At 42.2% G+C, this 18,353-nt stretch overlaps 1 protein-coding gene and 1 pseudogene across 1 annotated transcript; one reads left to right on the forward strand and one right to left on the reverse strand.

Moving 5' to 3' along the window:
- Window positions 1–2,089: 2,089 nt before the first annotated feature.
- Window positions 2,090–7,083, reverse strand: LOC140713275 (transcription factor NF-E4-like; annotated as a pseudogene).
- Window positions 7,084–13,905: 6,822 nt separating this feature from the next.
- On the forward strand, window positions 13,906–16,965 carry LOC103219988 (lithostathine-1-alpha-like). Its single transcript, XM_007970068.3, has 6 exons — window positions 13,906–14,051; window positions 14,352–14,459; window positions 15,087–15,205; window positions 15,501–15,638; window positions 16,391–16,502; window positions 16,713–16,965. The coding sequence occupies exons 2-6, from the start codon at window positions 14,396–14,398 to the stop codon at window positions 16,778–16,780; spliced, it is 501 nt and encodes a 166-aa protein (XP_007968259.3). The 5' UTR covers window positions 13,906–14,051; window positions 14,352–14,395; the 3' UTR covers window positions 16,781–16,965.
- Window positions 16,966–18,353: the final 1,388 nt, after the last annotated feature.

Raw genomic sequence — 18,353 nt, forward strand, 5'->3', positions numbered from 1 at the left:
ATGGATGTTGGGAGTCCAAAAAGGGAAATTATATGCATGATGAGAGTTAGTGTGAGGATATTTGCACCTTCTGAATTTGCACCTTCTGAAGTTGTTGGGAACACTTCTACCTACCCAGGGAAAGTACGGACAAAGACTAGAAGACAGAGGAGCCATTTATCGGGCGGCATTTATCGAGTGAAGCCTACTTGCCAATCTTGCCTGGGTATCTGGCCCCGGACTTGGTGGGTAGGAAAAGGCGGTGGCTGGAGGGACCCCGGGGTGACACTGAGTGGTAGATAGAGCAGGACTGGGTAATTTTTTGAACACGGCTGGAAATGTGCGGACAAGTGAGAATAGGGCAGAGAAGTTGCAAGAGAGGTTTGTAACCAACATGGAAAGAGTTGCGGAGGCTTTGGAGGTGATGAAGACTTTGAGAGTGAGGAAGAACAAAGTGCCCTTCCTTGACATACCATGGTCTTTGCTTTTGAAGGTTTTGGGCTCAGAAGTTCTCTTTTTCTTCTCAGGAGTAAAGAGGAGAGAACAAGGACAGGGACAGAAACGGGCCTTGCACAGGTTTGTAGGGCTACCTGTTTGGCTACCTGATCTGCTAAAGCATTTCTGGCCGATATAGGATTGTCTGGGGTTTGGTGGCCCCTGCAATGAATGATGGCAACTTTCTGTGGGAGCCTGGCAGCTTGAAGGCGCTTGCTGATGGGAGAGTCATTGATGACAGGGATGTTTTTTGCAGTTAGGAAACCCCATTCTTTCCAAATGGACAAGTGTGGGTGGACTATGTGGTACATAATGATAATTTGAATATATGTTGATCTGTGTCTGGATGCTAGAGTGAGAGCTCGAGTGAGGGCGTTGAGTTCAGCTTTTTGGGAGGTGGTGCCTAGGAGGATCAGATTGGCTTCAATAGTGTGTGTGTGTTGGGGTGGGGGGAGTGACACTATAGCATAGCCAGCATTCCAGCATCCTTAATGTAGGAAGGTGCTACCATCTACAAACCAAGTAAAGGAGGCATCTGGGAGGGGTTGTTCTGTTAGGTTTGGCAAATGTGTAAGAAAGGTTTGAACAGTGTTCACACAGAAGTGTGTAGGGTCTTGGTTGGTTGTAGCTTCAGGTAAGAGCATGGCCAGGTTTAAACGGCAGCTGGTTAGTGTGGTGATTTTGGGGGTTTCTATGAATGGAGCATACAGCTGAAGGAGCCGTGGGGCATAGATGAGAGTACACTGCAGTGAGCTAACATGTCTTTGACGTTATGGGTGAATAAACGGTTAGATTGGCATGGAGAGATAGTTTTAGGCTTTTAAGGGTGAGGGCAGCAGCTCAGCTGCCATCAATGCTCGGAGGCAGTCAGGCCATCTGAGAACTGTGGCTTCAAGCTGTTTAGAGAGGTAGGCAACAACCTGGAGGCTAGGTCCCTTAGACTGGGTTAGAATACTCAGTGTAACTTCACACCATTTGTCGGTATACAGGGAGAAAGGTTTGGTGAGGTCTGGGAGAGTGAGGACGGGGGCTGAGATGAGAGCCTTCTGGAGTAGATGGAAGGGTTGAGTAAGCTATGCAGGTTTTAAAGGCTCATGGAGAGGGCCTTTAGCAGCTTGGTATAACGGTTTGGCAAGTAGAGCGAAGGAGGGAACCCAGAGCCTAAAATATCCCGCTAGTCCCAGAAAAGAGAATTTCTTGCTTAGTTTGTGGAGGTGGGAGGCACTGGAGGAGGGATATGAGGTCGGTTGTGAGCCCTTGGGTACACAGGGTAAGAGGGAGTATATATTGGTGCCTTTTTAGGGGAGAGGTAATGCCTCCGTTCTGCCAAGAAGTTTAAAAGAGAGAGATAGTATGGGCATTGCAGTCTCTTTGAGAGGCGCTACACAGGAGCAGATCATTAACACACTGGAGGAGAGTAGATGGTTTTAGGGATAAGGTACAGAGGCCGCAAGCAAGGGCCTGTCTAAAAAGGTCGGGGGCTGTCTCTGAAGCCTCTAAATAGTTCACACCAGGTGAGCTGATGTGAAATGTGGGTGTCAGGGTTTCCCACATAAAGGCAAAGAGGTATTGGGAATTAAGGTGTAAAGAATTTGTGGAAAAAAGCATCCTTTAAGCCTAGGATAGAAAATGAGTGGTATTGGAGGGAATTGCAGAAAGTAGAGTGTATGACTTAGGAACTACTGGAAGTACAGCTTGGTTAAAGAGCCTGAGGTCCTGGACTAAGTGATAAATTCCATCTGGTTTTTTGACAGGTAGAATTGCGTTAAAAGGGGAGTCTGTTGGGCAGAGTAGGTGACTGGTGAGGTGAGAAATGATAGGCTTTAGGCTTATGAGAGCTGCTTGGAGGATGGGATACTGCTTCTGTGATAGAAACTGGGTGGCCTTTTTAAGGGTAATGCGGACAGGGGTGTGGCGTTCTGCGACTGAGGGTGTGGAAGTATCTTAAACAGCAGGATTAACTACGGATGGGGGATAAGGAAAGGTTGCATGTTTTAGGGTGGGAGGTTGAAGGAGTAGAAGAAAGCTAGAAGTACTGGAGGAGTCTGGGGGGATGTGTTGGGTACCATGGAGAACGTGGAAGTGAATAGCGTGGAGTTTTGAAAGGATGTCTCTGCCTAGGAGCGGAGTTGGGCATGAGAGCGGGACTAAGAAAGAATGAGTGAAGGAAAAAGTGTGCAGGGAGCAGAAAAGTGGACGGGTGGCTCAGGGTTTGGAGACTTGTCCATCAATTCCCACAACAGAGACTTAGGAGGACTGGGTGGGTCCTGAAAAATTAGGTAAAGCAGAGTAGGTTGCCCCGATATTAATTTTAAAAAAACCATACTGGCCTCCGTGCCACCATCAGGGTTACCCTTGGCTCGGATGAAGCAGTGGTAGTTGCTGGGGCACCCATTTCAGGGCACTGTCAGTCTTCAGCGGCAAGGCTGATGAGATCTGAGTAGGAGGTTTTGGCCGGCTCCGGAAGGGATGGGGGCAGTCCTTCCAGGGGCCACTCACAGTCCGACTTTCAGTGAGGTCCTCGGCAGAGGGCGCATGGGCTGGTGGGCTTACTTGGATTTGGGCATTGTCTGGACCAGTGGCCTTTATCGCTGCACTTGAAACAGTTGCCAGGTGGAGGTGGATTGCTTGGAGGCTTCCGTCTGGAGCTGCGACCCTGGGGGCCTGCAGGGCCCCTGATGGCGGAGGTAAGCATTTGAAACTCTGCCTGTTTTTGCCTTTCAGTTTTCTCATCACAGCTGTTAAAGACTTTGAAGGCTTAATTTTAAAAGTCTTGTTGAGGGGTTTGAGGGCCGTCGTCAAGCTTCTGAAGCTTGCGCCTAATATCACAGGTGGATTGGGAAATGAACTGAAGGTTTAAAATAGTGGTTTCTTCTGGGCTGGTTGTGTCTAGGTTGGTATACTTTCTCATGGCTTCAGTTAAACGAGAGAGAAAAAGGGCTGGATTTTTGTCAGGACCTTGGGTGATTTCTGAAAGTTTTTCATAGTTTACCACTTTATGGGCACCCATTTTTAGTTCTGCAAGGAGGCACATAATTATGTGGTCTTGATGGCGCTATCCAGAGGCCCCATCTTAATAATCCCAGTGGGGGTCCTGGCTGGGGACTGCCTCCGTGCCAGTAGGCAGGACAGGAGCTTGGTGATGAATTGTGTCAGCATGTGCCCGAGCTAAGGTCCAGATATGGTCCGGTCCTGGTCTTCTGGGGTGAGGGTGGAAGAGAGGATAACGTAGAGGTCATGGCAGGTTAGTTTATAAGACTGGGTAAGGTACTGAAGCTCTCTAATATGAGAGTCTTCTGAAAATGAACTGAGTCTTTTGTTAATTTGAGAGACGTTAGTGAGGGAGAAGGGAACATGTACTAACAACACCTTCAGTTCCTGCCACTTCCCAAAGGGGGCATTCTAGCACTGGCACTGAAGTAAGGGTAGGGCATGGGCCAAAGATGGTGCCTGAGCGAGTATAGGTAGGAAAGAAGAAAGAAGCCGGAAGTGGTTCCTGCTCAGGGTTTGAAGGAGGAAAGGAGGTTGAGTTGACAGGCAGTGGAGGATAGATAGGGGCATAAGGTGGTGGAATGGTTTTACAGGCTTCAGGAGAAGGGGGGTGAAGAAGGAGAATTAGTACAGACAATGCTAGAGTTGTCCTGAGGAGAGGATGGTGTAGGAAAAGAAGTGGTTACTTTTGGAGGTGATGCCAGCTGGGAAGATGGTGGCCGAGAAGATGGTGGCTGGGAAGGTGGCGGCTGAGGAGAGAACAAGGAGGTTTGGAGGGTTAGAGAAGACAGTTGAGAGGAGGAGGTACGGGCTGGAAGGGGTGGACAGCAGTCTGTTGGATCGAATGAGGAAAAAGAGAGGGTCAGGAGGAGAAAGGTGATCAGGGCGGTGAGAATGGAGGGGAAGGATTTGAACAGGTAGGTAAGGATTGCAGAGGTCGGGTAGTAATTTGAGTGCACAAAGGCCTGGACAAAGGAATTTTTTCCCCATTTTTCCAGTCGTTGGCAATAATTGCTTAAGTCAATTAAAAATTGTAAAGTTAAATGTTGTATTTGTGGGCCATTTGGACCCGTTATTTAATTTGTACTACAACCAGGCTGTATTGCAAAAAAAAAAAAAAAGACAAGGCGCATAGGGTGGATATCTTGCCTGAGGCCTAAGGCTTGCAGGTTTTTTATGAGGCAGCCTAGAGGGCTGTTTTTTGGAATGGAGGATGAGGAGTTTTCCATAACAGAGGGTAGGCTGGGGAGAACAGGGAAAAAGGAGACCGTCCTGTACAGCCGGAGGGAGATGATAAAAGGAGCAATCGTCACTGCTGCCTTTTTCGTTCTCGGAACAGGATCAAATGGCTAAGAGGCGACCCCTTAACACCAGATGATCAGCGACTGCCTGGCACATGCCGGAGCCTTCTTGGACCAATGCTGGATTTTTGGACCAAAGAAACCAAGAGAGGCCGTGCAGATTTTTCCCTGTTAATGGGGCTCCCAAGGAAATTTACCAGTAAGTGAGATCAGTGACCGATATGCATGCATGGAGAAGCAACTGGAGACCGAGGAGCTTCCTTTGTCCAGCTGCTGTGGCCTGCTCTCTGGGGTGGAGGGGTAGGTCCGTGGAGGATGCAGACCTGAGCCCCTCCTGGGTTTCGGCACCAGATGTAAAGTTTTTGTATCACTTGAAACCCTGACAGCCTGCCAACAGACAACATGAGGTGGTGTGGAGCAACATGCTGTTTTAATGAGCACCTGGGTGCAGGATGGCTGAGGCCTAGAATGGCGTCAGCCCCAAGTGAGGACAGGTCAAAGGTTTTATAGTCTCCTGTAAATAGGAAGTGCCCTAGTCTGACATAACTGCTACGTTGGACCCAGATGGCCTCTTTCTCCATCTTAAGGGGTACGTGTCTTCCAGCTGACTGTCTTCCTGCTTCTGCTATCTTGCTGGCACACGCTGCTGGTGCAAGTAGCCTTGCGCCTTGGGACTGGGCCTGCGAAGGGAGGAGTTATTCATCTCCTTAAGGTTTCAGGCCCCAGGGAGAATCTTACACTCATAGCCTAATTATCACTTAAAGGTGACATCTCTTAACGCTGTTACAGTGGGAATTAAATTTCAACATGAATTTTTGAAGGGACAAACATTCAAATTATAGCATTCTGCCCCTGTCACCCCCAAAACTTGTGTACTTCTCACATATAAAGTACTTTCATTTTAACCCAGTAGCTCCTGGTCTTAACTCATTCTAACATAATCTTAAAAGACTATGGTCTAGATTCTCATCTAAATATCATCAAAATTGGATATATGTAAGACTCAGGTTATGATTCATTCTAAGGAAAATTCCCCTCCAGCTGTGAAATCAAAAAATTATATGTTTCTAAAATATATGGTGGGACAGGCATAGGATAGACAATTTCATAACAAAAGAGCAACAGAAAATAAAAAGAATTAGCAAACTCCAACTAAATCCCAACCCCCACCAATTAAATCATGAGGTATGAGAATTTTCTGTTTTGACTCCAAGTGCCACCATCAGTACAGCCTGGGACAAGGGTTGGGCCTCCATGGCTTTTCTGGGAGCAACGAATGCAGCAGCTCTCGCAGGCTGGAATATTATCCCCAAAGCTCTCTGCAGCTGGGGTTTCAAACTGTTATTGGGAAGTGCAGGAATTTTTTATTTTTAGTTTTAATTGGAGGAAGAGTTCTGCCAAGTGATTGATTTAACCAAAAAAGAGAATGTATTGAAGGAAAATAGAGAACAGAGAGTTTATTTCCTCTTTTCTGCTTACATTTAGCATGCCTGTTTTAGGTAATCTCTGGGGTGTAAAATTTTTCAAACCTCCCTTTTGTCAGGAGTTATTCCCTCCTGCTTATGTTTAACAACTATTTGCCTAGTAACCCACCCACTGATGTTCCATTAGGAATTGTCCTAGTGGGTAATCTCTGTGGTGGCCTTGCACCTGTGTCAGTTCTCTCTTTGGGCTCTGAGGCTCCCTGATACATTTTTTGAAATCTAGCTGTTACCATCAGCAATCCTGGAGAATTAACACTCTATGGACACTATCAAAACTAATACCCTGTACCTTCTGGAGTGATGGCCAGCACCACATCTGGGCTTCTGTAAGCCTTTTCTGAGATGGCTTAAAAGAGCTGCTCAGGAATGCAGGAATCAGAGACTTGAGGAAGCCCTGAGTGATGAGCAACAAGGTCCCAAGGGCTCCCAAGACTGCTCTTTTGACCTAATTCTGTTCTCCAGACATTGGCATTTTGGGCTTGTGATGGGAACTCATCTCCTTATCAAAATTTGGTCACACCCTAGGTTTTTCTTTTCTGAATATGCCTTTTCTTTATTTAAAACACAACCAGACTAAGAATTTTCCTAATCTTTACTTTCTGCTTCCTTTTCAACATACATTTCATATTTAATTTTTTCCCTTTTCTCAAGTTTTACTATTGACAGTTTAAAAAAGTCATGCAGCATCCTCAACAATTTGCTACTTAGACATTTCTTCCACCAAATATCCTAACTTGTGGTTCTTAAATTCTGCCTTTCATAAAATGTTGGGACACAAAGACCATTTAGCCACGTTCGTTGCCACTTAGTAAAAAGGATAACCCTCACGTCATTGTGCAATAACATGTTCTGCATTTCCATCTGGGATCTCATCAGAATTACCTCTACCATTCATATTGCTATTATTCTCTTCAAAACCACTCAAGTAATCTCACTGATGATTTAGGTTTAGCCTATAGCTCTCCTCTTCTTGAGCCCTCACCAGCGTAGCCCTTAACACTCTGTTAATAGCAATCTAGGCTTTTTTCTAGACTGATCTTCTAAACTGTTTTGCCCTCTGCCCATTACTCAGTTCCAAATCTGACACACATTTTTAGGTGTTTCTAATAGTAACAACCCCACTTCTGGTACAAATTTCTACCTTAGTGCATTTTCTACAGCTAGAACAAAACACTTGAGACTGGATAATTTGTAATAAACAGAAATTTATTTTCTAACAGTTCCAGAGACTTAGAAGTTCATTATTAAGATGCTGGAATCTTTCAAGGGCCTTCCTGCTGTTTCATGATATGGCAAAAGGCTGAAGGGCAAAGAAGCAAAAGGGAATGAAACTGGCCATTTTATAATGGTGTTAATCTCAACTATGAGAACAGAGGCTTCATGGTTCAATCACTTCTTAAAGGTCTATGTAAATATGATTACAATGTTCAATTAAATATCGACCTGAATTTAGAGAGGATAAACTTGATAATTTTCCCTGATTCTCTTACTGTCTTCATTCTTCTGAAACCTGGTTAATATTCATCTTCTCAACTGACATAATGACATTTGTTTAAAGGTTATGTGGTTGGTTATCTGTCTTACACTTTTCATCAGTTCATAGCCAGAAATACATTATGGGTTTAATTTAGATTCGTGGATTTACCTTGCCTTGGAGGTATATCATTGATCCTCTGAGGAAAGGATCTTTTCACTTGAGAGAAAATCCAGTTTGGGTTCTGAAACTCCACTTCTATTCCTCAGCCTCATATGTTATAACAGTTTATATTTCTGCTAGTTCTGTGCCTTCTGTATTTGAAAAGGACAATGACGTTCAACAAGTGTGTTCTCTTAACATAGATATTAGTTTCGCTTTTCATGTTTTATGGTTCAGGGATTCTTTAGTCCTACTGTCAAACTAAAGAGGAAAAATGAGGCAAAAGTAATATAAGTAGAGAGTTTATTTGGGCCAAGTTTGAGGACTACAACCTGGGAGCATAAATTCAAGTTTTCCTGAATATATGCTCCAATTAGCAGCAGTTATCATCAGGTTTTTAAAGGAAAAAAAAAAAAAAAAAAAAAAAGAGGCAGTTCCTAAGTTCTTTACTAATAATTTACATTAATAACAAAGACTATTTACAGGTTATAAATCGTAGTTTGTATAAAAAATATCAGGATAGTAAGTGAGGCAGCTAGTCAGAAACTAAATGCCCTTAAGCAGTTGCCCCCAGGCATGGGTGTGAAGGGGTATGACCAAACTTCCACACTCATGCCTCTCTGGGCCTGATAAATTTTGCATACCTCACATAGGTCAGAGCTCTGAGTTTGTTTTTTTTTTTTTTTTTTTCTCTTCTCACTACAAAGGGTAATTCACTTATATCCTGAAGTTCAAAACTGTTGTATTTTTTCCCAAACAAATGTTGGCCCTCCAGCCCATAGGTTTACAGTAGACAGTTGACAATATTCATTGCCAGAATGATTCCTCTTTGGAAATCTCAAAAGAAAACAAACAAACAAAAAAGAAAAGAAAAAAGAAACCTTGTCAGCAACCTCAGTTGGTTATTTAACTGACCCAGAGACTAGAAACTAGAGACAATGTTTTCACAAAACTGAGTTTGACTTTATCTGTCTGTGATGTATGTAAATGGAGGGAGTGGGATAGCGGTCAGGAAACTCGAGAGACTGTAGACACCCAGAGCAGGATATGGCAATCACTCTAGCTTTCCTATGGAGATGAGGTTGTGGATGGAAAGTTTTTACAAAATAACCATGAGTAAAATAGCTGCTGGAGTCTGCAGAAAAAGGACAGAGCAAAGTGGTAGAAGAAACAGAGGGCTGAGAAGTAGGTTGGAGTTAATGCTTTTTCTCACCACCACTGGATAGAGGTTCAGATACTTAAATTCTCTGAACACCTGCCCTCTTATGAGAGGGACAGTTTAATTATGTGTGATCCCATCTAATTATAACACTCCATTATTTCCAGTTATTTTAGAATTTTACAGCTTTTGCAGGGTGGGCAATAGAAGAGACAGATAGAGAACATAGACACTGATGTGTCTGTTTATTGGACCCAAATTCTGGCTGTGTTACTTTCTGTGAATCCTGTGTGACCTTGGGCAAGTCACTTCATCTTTTGGTGCTTATGGTATTTATGTTCAATGTAGAGATTTTTTTTTAAGTTAACATGTTTAATACTTGTAAAAATATTTCTAAGAACATAAAAATTAAAATATACATGTTTGCTTTAATGGGATAATATAATAGAAATACTCTAGACTAGGAAAGTGCATTTGAAGGTATTGTGCAAGTACAGAGAGGAATTATAGTTTAAGCTTTAATCATTGCTGTTATGTGCTTAGCAGACAGTCAGCAGCGTCTTTGCTGAATGCATCATCCCATCTTCACTCCCCTCTCCTTTCTCCTCATTGTATCTGGCAACAGTTCTGAAGAGGCATTAGAGCTGATTTATTAATTTGGGGAAGTGTGGTGTAAGGTGCAGTCCCCAGAAACCTTCAGCTTCTTCCATGGGAGTTTCTCTTTCCACAGGCTCATTTTGGGGCTTGCCTTGTCAGAAGAGGAGGCCTCCATGGTAAATGACGCTAGCATGCCATGAATGTGTGGCCCTCCCTTTCCCCACTGCCCCAAGCAGGATGCTCCACATCTTGTCCTGCTGCCTCCCTTGTCCCTTGTCCCACAGATGGTTCTGCTCCAGGCTCACACCACTCACTGGCCCTCCTCCCAGAGTCCTCCCTTCACACCCATCATCACTATTCCTGGAAGGTCTCTGCTTCTTCCTGGGCTGCTCAGGGCCATGGGAACTGGGCATCTGGTTGCTGCTGGGGAAGGGCAAAGCCTGCCTTTGACTTGCAGAGTTTACCAAGCTGTTTATGAGAAAGAACCTCATGCATGACCACTCCTGGGTTTGCCAGGAAGAGGCCCCCTGATGCTGAACTTGTGTCAGTGCCCTTTTCAAGGCCTGTGAATTCTCTCCTTGCCCTCTGCTTGGAATTTAAATTAAATGCTTATTTTATAGAGGAGAGATCTAAAGAAAAAGAGCTTCCCTTTTTTGATTTGAGGAATTTACAACTTTTCTGAGATTCCTTATTCATATTAAATAATGTAAATAAGTGGAAGCTTGTTAGTATGTGGGTTTCTAACTCTTCAGGGATGCAAGATTTTAAGAGATCATGGATGGTTTTCTCTAAGAGTTTAGTTTTTTCTTAGTGTTTTCGTGGCTTTTATTTCCATAGACAAGTGCTGAGACATGAGGAAGGGAGAAAAGAGGTCCTGGCTTGCTTCCTAACCTTCCAAGATTCCATCAAAACTTCAAATTTTCTGACCCCTTTGTTGTGTGACTTTTGGTGAGTCTGGCTCCTATCTGTGCGAAGGTGGTAAAGAACAGCTCCTTCTGTGCCAAACACAGACACAGACATGATTGTCATGCTAGTGTATGTAAAAGTCCAATTAAATTGTGGGTGAAGGATTGGGGGCTTGGTATCTTATATTTATAAACCTTTTAAGTTCATCCTTTGGGGCTTGTGGTATGGCTGTGATTGCTGAGTGGTTGTTTATTTGCTTATTTATTTTTCATTTTCTGGGTACATAGTAGGTATATATATTTATGGGTTACATGAGATATTTTATTGTAAGCATGCAATGCCTAATAAACACATTGCACTATGCCGTCTTCATTATTTTAAAATGTTCAGTTAAATTATCTTTTACTATAGTCACCCTGTTGTGCTAACAAATACTATGCCTTAGTCATTCTTTCTAAGTTAGTTATTTGGTTAAATCAGTCAGAGCTCTGGGAGAGCTGGATGGGTTGAATGTGTAGGTAAATCAAGGGAATTCAGAAGGATATTTGTGATAACTAAATGACCTTAAAGCAAAACTCACACTTATGTTTGAATTTTGCTTCACCACATAGTAGCTCTTTTATATTAAGTAAAATAGTTAAGCCGTTTCTCATCTTCAGTTTCTTCATATCTTAAATATGGCTGCAAATACCACCTGTATTTTCAGAATGTCATGGGATTAAGTGGGTTCTTACTGGTAAAACATTTAGAAAAGTATCTGGCATCAAGAACATGGCAGTGAAAGCTGTGTTACATAAACTGGAACTTTCTTGGTAAGGAGAGGAAGCTAAGTTGTAGGAAGGATTTCTTACATCTGCAGAGCACAAATAGGCCATGGAAGGTCCTCAGTGAACCTGGTACTACTTAACCTAATTTCCTCTTAGGTCTAATGTTTGCAGTATTCACATGTCTGCCAAGGACCAAAAAAAGAGGGAAATTATCTCTCCTTCATAAGTGTAAAATTTTTATTACAGGGGTGGAAAGGAGGGAATATCTACAAGGAGATGGCCAACAGCACCAAAAATTAGCCAGAGCCTTGAAACTTCCTAAGTCTTATTAAGGCATATCAAGACATTGCCCCACTGGAGGCTACGTTAACACTAGATGGGCAGGGTAATGATTTTCACCTATGAGACGACTTTCAGAGTGAATTTGGTAAAAAGATTTAAACAAGCTTATGAGAATGTCATAAAACTCAGTCAGAGGAAAGAACCTGGGGTTACTGAGGAAAACGAGATCAGCATTGAAGGAATAGGAACTATGACCTCCTTGAAAAGGGCATCACTTTGGAACCACAGTGGCTGCCCGTAAATATCCTAAATTTGTTTTTGTCTTGCATGTGGAATTTGGCCAGTCATATATGCAAGCAATAAGGGTATCTCAATAGGGACAGAGCTATTTAGGGCAATAAAGGTTTTTATGAGAGTACTCTCTCAATTATTATTTGTTTTATATCTCTCTTTTATATCACACTAGCAATAATACATTTTAGTAGGCACTATAAAGTATTAGATCCTTTATACCAGGAAAGTCATTGCTTGTTTGGAATGTTCTTGAAATGTAGATGAACTCATATTTTTAAGAAATACCACAAAATGTTTTGTTTTAATTTTTGTTTAATTAATTGTGTCTTTACTTTTTATCATATCAACCTGTGATGGTACCAAATATACTGGATTCCTCCCTACTCTATCCTTTGGTAACTCTATAGAGCATGACTTAGCCTCTTATTTATAGAAACAAGAAAGACATCTTTCACTGGTGCTAAGTTTTTTAGAAAGCGTAACTCATTTTAGTAAATGCAGAAATTAAATGGACTACATTTATAACTATGTATAAAGCTATCATTTGGAATAAATACTATTAATATTTGATATCTTTGTTTAAAATCTTTAGCTTTTATAAAACAAAGGAAAGATTTAAAAACTCACTCTAAATTCTCTATGCAAATAATATAAGTGGTTATGTATATTCTTGAATTTCAGATTTTTATTCTTTAAACTACATGTGAATTGACCAAAAAATTATACAATGTTAATTGCTATCTTTTTAAAGAATCTATACATTTTATTAAATAGTTTATAACTTCCTGCAACTGACAGTTTTGTATTCAACATTATGTTTTTGAAACTAAGCCATCTTGATAAATATCTAGCTTATTTGCTTTAATGTGTTTAGTATCTTATAATACATTATCTATTTATGCCAAGTGATACACCTGTCTCTGTGAACATTTAGGTTAGTTTTTTTTTTCTAATATTCCATTCTGAATTTTTTTTTTTTTTTTTGGATGATGATTCCACTAAATACTCAGTTGATTCTGCTAAATGCTCAATTTCATCACATCATCTGTGACTTTAAGAGATTTTTAATTTCATACTGAATTCTTCAATGAAGCCTACCCTCATATCCAACTATTTTGAGCTTTCTTAAGCATTAGCTCACTGTACAGTTCCCACCTGCTTCGACTTGGAGAATGCCTATATCAGGCTAGCTACTTATACTAAAACCTGGCTGGACATATTGGTTTACATGTATGTAACTCTTAAGGCTTGACATCTGAAGTAGGTCTTGAGAGTTCCTGAACCTGAAAAGAAATAGAGGAATGGCAGGGCACGGTGACTCATGCCTGTAATTCCAGCATTTTGGGAGGTCAAGTCGGGCAGATTGCTTGAGGTCAGGAGTTCGAGACCTGCCTGGTGAAATCCTGTCTCTACAAAAAATACAAAAAATTAGTCAGGCATGGTGGCATGTGCCTGTAATCCCAGCTACTCAAGAGGCTGAGGCAGAAGAATCGCTTGAACCTGGGAGGCAGAGGTTGCAGTGAGCTGAGATTGCACCACTGCCCTCCAGCCTGGGTGACAGAGTGAGATTCTTTCTAAAAAGAAAGAAAGAAAAAAAGAAGAAAGAAAGAAAGAAAGAAAGAAAGAAAGAAAGAAAGAAAGAAAGAAAGAAAGAAAGAAAGAAAGAAAGAAAGAGAGAAAGAGAGAAAGAGAGAAAAGAAAAGAAATAGAGGAACAACCCAAGCAACCAGCAAATTGTGCTTAATCATGTGACTCAGCCATCTCTTCCTCTACCCCTACCTATACTTAATATAAAAGAAGGGACTCCATATTTACAGAAAGGACAAGGAAATCTACTCTTTTCCTCTTTCTAGAACTACTAAAGGTCATAGGCACTGGACACCTGGTTGCTGCTGAGGAAAGGCAAAGCCTGACTTGCACTTGGACAGTTTGCCAATCTGTTTGTGGTAAGTTGATGTCATTTGCGGTCATTCCCAGTGAGTGCCAGGAAGAAGCTAGTTCGGCTGCCAGAATCTCTCTGTCTCAGTGCCATAAGTAGGCCCTCTGATCCTCACTTCTTGCCCTGCCTCTTGCTTAATTTATGCAGCTCCATTCTCAGACCTTGTAATAAACCTCCAACCAGTGCCTGGCCCAACAAGCCACTTCAGACCCAGCAAACGGGTAAGTGGACATTACAAGAGGAGGGCAACTCTAACATGGGCTCTTCCTCTTTCATCTTGGGGAAGATTCAGGATAATTTTCTAACCAAAAGGCCTCCACAGTAATGAAGTCTAAGCACGAGACATATGTGTTTCTGGGTTACAGGATCTGTATAATCTCCAACCTGTAGAGAAATGTTGAGGTTGTGAGTATCTGAGATGGCCTTGCTGCCATCAGGAATCCAGAGAGAGGAAATTATAAGGAAGGTAATCATGCTCTGCTCTTCACTGCTCAAACCCTCTTCCCTGTGTTCTTCTATAGAGATCGCTGATTTGCTCCTTAAGTAAGATTCACTGCTGCTCAGCATGGCTCAGCCTAACTCATGCTTCATTCTGATCTCCTGCCTGATGTTTCTGTCTCTGAGTCAAGGTGAGATTTTTCCCCCAGACCTCCGCAACCCCAGCCATGAAGCCTTCACTCCATCCTCATGCATATGGGTTCATGTGAGAAAAAGCAGAGTCAACATCAAGGGTTGTTTTCTGTTCTTCAATGACTTTTATTGCTGATTTCATCCCATTCAAAAACATCCTCACCTCATTAGGGAGTTAGAGATGGAACTTAGAATGACCCTTTATCAGTGAGCACTGCAGGTGGCATTGGTTTATCATATTAACACTACTCATGATGGGGGTTTGGGGATGTCTGTATGCAGACAGTCATTAGTGGAATGGTGAACTGAGGGGAGCTTTGTGTGTAGAGAAACCAGATAAGCTTGAGACAGGCAGAAGCCTGAGTACTTCGAGGCAGAAAAGCCTGAGCCCCATACATAAAAGGGACAATGGGGACACATTTCATGAGCCTATTCATTGTGTGCTCTTGTCTTGAGCAAAGACATCTTGAGAGAATATAGATAAGATGCAGGAGGGCAGTAGTGACCAATCACTTCATGACCTATAGCATCCTTCTCTTCCTATAAAGAATCCTCAGAAGCTCCTACCTCACCATCCAGCCTTTGCCCTGCTCTGAGGGTCTTTCTTAATTGTCTCTCTTTTCCAGGCCAAGAGGTCCAGACAGACTTGCCCCAGGCCCGGATCAGCTGCCCAGAAGGCACCAATGCCTATGGCTCCTACTGCTACTACTTTAATGAAGACCTTGAGACCTGGGTTGATGCAGATGTGAGTGAGGAGAGCAGTGTGGGAAGGGAGGCTCATGAAGGGGGGGAAGCTGCCACTCTCCAGTGTGTTCAGTGGCTGATATGAGATGAAACTAGTCCCCTCCCTATCCGATCATCAGCCCAAAACTTTCCAATCTACTTTATCCCATCATTCAGCACAGAGATGCCGGTGGTCAGTGACAGCATCATCAGGGACATTTCTGTGCTGTCCATTTACTGACACATCCTCTGGCAAGGCTCAGTATATCCCCCACACTTTCCTCCTCCACTGAGTGCTCCATTTGCTTCTCCAACAGCTCTACTGCCAGAATATGAATTCAGGCAACCTGGTGTCTGTGCTCACCCAGGCAGAGGGTGCCTTTGTGGCCTCACTGATTAAGGAGACTAGCACTGATGACGGCAATGTCTGGATTGGCCTCTATGACCCCAAAAAGGTCAGTCTGCAGCCTCTTTTATCTCTTGATTATCAATTTTCAGAAGAAAGAGGGAAGTCTAAGCTTTGGGAACTCTAGAACCAGCTTTTATCCTTTCTTATTTTTAATAAAAGGGACATCTTTAGAGATCCTATGATGTATGAGGTAGTGAGATTCAGTGTAGGTAGTAGGAGAGATGAGTGGAAACTGGATATTCTAAGTGTCCTGGGCATTCATTAATGCATAAACTCTATCTACTTCTAGGAAAGCATCTTTATATACCACCTCTTACCCATTTTATTATTGTCTTTCTTGAACAATATCCTTCTGTAGACTATATACAAAAAGGTACTAGTGGAGGACAACCTACTTATGGTATTTGGGAGCCTGGTGTTATACTAAACAATATACCAACAACTAATGGGCAACCAGTGGCATGGTGAATATGAGGGTCATGGGTCTCAGGAGAGAAAAATAAGAAACCACATTCCATAATGAACTTTTATTTATTTATTTATTTATTTATTTATTTATTTATTTATTTATTTTGTACCAACTTCAGAACATTTGTCATTTTGTGTGAGAGTGGGAGAGAACTGGACATTCTGGGAAAGGAGAAGCTTAAAGCAAAAGCAAAGGAAAAAATGTTCTATTCATGGGAACAATAAGGTTTATTCTTACCTTATGTTTGGCCTGTTACTGAGTGTACACACAGGCCAGGTATTTCTCTTTCCAAGTCACCTCTTTCCCTCTTCTGGCCTTTCTCCATCTAGAATCGCCGTTGGCACTGGAGCAGTGGGTCCCTGTTCTCCTACAAATCCTGGGTCATTGGATCCCCAAGCAGTATCAATCCTGGCTACTGTGTGAGCCTGACTTCAAGCTCAGGTAAAAGGCAGAGAATCCATCCATTTGTTTACCATTCCCTCCTGCTTAGTTCTGGGGATGAACGTAGGAACTGGGGTAGAGATGAGGTGAGATCCTCATCCAAGAAATGGTGAAGTGTTTTTTTCTTGTTTCTTGTCCCGAGTCCTAGATCCAGAGAGGGGCCACACTCCTTTCAAACCCCTTATTCTGACTCTTCTCATTGTGTCTTAGGATTCAAGGGATGGAAGGATGTGTCTTGTGAAGAAAAGTTTTCCTTTGTCTGCAAGTTCAAAAACTAGAGGCACTGGAAAATGGACGTATAGAAGTGATCCTGCAATTACTACAGAGTCAAAAATTAAACTGGACTACATCTCCAACTCAGTTCAAACCCTCTCTTCTCTACTGAATTTGCATCGGTGACCTTTAGTACCTTACCCACCCCCAGTCTCCAGAAATAATAAAAATAAACATGTTTTCCCCACTGTGCTGTCTTCTGCATTTGTTCATTCCACAGTCTATGTCTGAATGGTTGGGGTTGGAATGATTGCAACATTTCAGAGCTTGCTTTTTCCTAGCTATTTTTTAAAGCCTCATTTACATATCATGCCTGTTGCACTTACAAACATGTGATGCCCTTTCTTATGACAAGTTAAGAAGATAAAGATTTCAGCCATATCCTGCATGTTACCATGGACCTAGTTTGTGTTAAAGAAATAACTGCATTGTAAATCTAGAGATGGCTGGAATATTTGGTATCATGAAAGGATTTACATAATTAGGGTCTAAGGAGTCCACATCTTTTCTCAAATATGCAGGTTGACTTCATGACTGAAGTGATAATTCAAGAAGAATTGTCAGGTATAGAGAGAGGACTTCATTGGTGGTAGAATAACTAGAGGTTGGAAGACCAGGAAGTTTTGTTAAATGGTGCTACTTCAATAAATAAATAAATGATAAATTAGATAAATAAAAATCTACAGGCATATTAATTCCCTCATTAAAGATCCTATCTCCAAATATGTTAAATTCTGAAATACTGAGTTTTAGGACTTCCACAGATTAATTTTGTAGGAATTTTTCTGAGAGGCAGAGCAAGATGGCAGAATAGAAGACTCTGCCAATTGTCCCCCTTCTGCAGGGACACCAATTTAACAAGTATTCAGAAAAAACACCTTCATAAAAACCAAAAGTCAGATGAGTCCTCTTAGTACCTGGATTTAACTCTGAATTACTGAATGGTAATGGTGACACATCCTCTGAGAGAGCTGACACATCCTCTGGGAGGGCTGAATTACTGAAAGAGGCACTGAAAAGATAGAAAAAACAGTCTTGAATCGCTGATGCCAGCCCTCACCCACCCACAGCAACACTAGCGTGGTGCAGAGAGCATCGCTGAGCACTGAGAGAGGGAAAGTATAGCAATTGTGAGGCATTGAACTCAGCACTGTCCTATGAGAGCCTAAAGGAAAACCAGACCAAAATCATGTGGATGAAAAGAGTCAAACTCTTTAGAATATTTGAAGAGATTTATTCTGAGCCAAATATGAGTGGCCAACGGCCTGTGACACAGCCCTCAGGAGATCCTGAGAACATGTGCCCAAGGTGGCTGGAGTACAGCTTAATTTACACATATTAGGGAGACACGAGACATCAATCAAATACTGGAAGCTGGGGGTGAGGGGGATGGTGCTTCCAAGTCATAGGCAGATTTACAATTTTTCTGATTGGAAATTGGTTGAAAGAGCTAAGTCATTATCTAAAGACCCGGAATCAATAGAAAGTAATGTCTGGGTTATGGTGAAAAAAAGTTGTGGAAAACAAAGTTTTATCATGCAAATGAAGCCTCCAGGCATCAGGCTTCAGAAAGAACAG

Source organism: Chlorocebus sabaeus, chromosome 14 (genome assembly GCF_047675955.1).
Source record: "Chlorocebus sabaeus isolate Y175 chromosome 14, mChlSab1.0.hap1, whole genome shotgun sequence".
Lineage (NCBI taxonomy): Eukaryota > Metazoa > Chordata > Mammalia > Primates > Cercopithecidae > Chlorocebus > Chlorocebus sabaeus.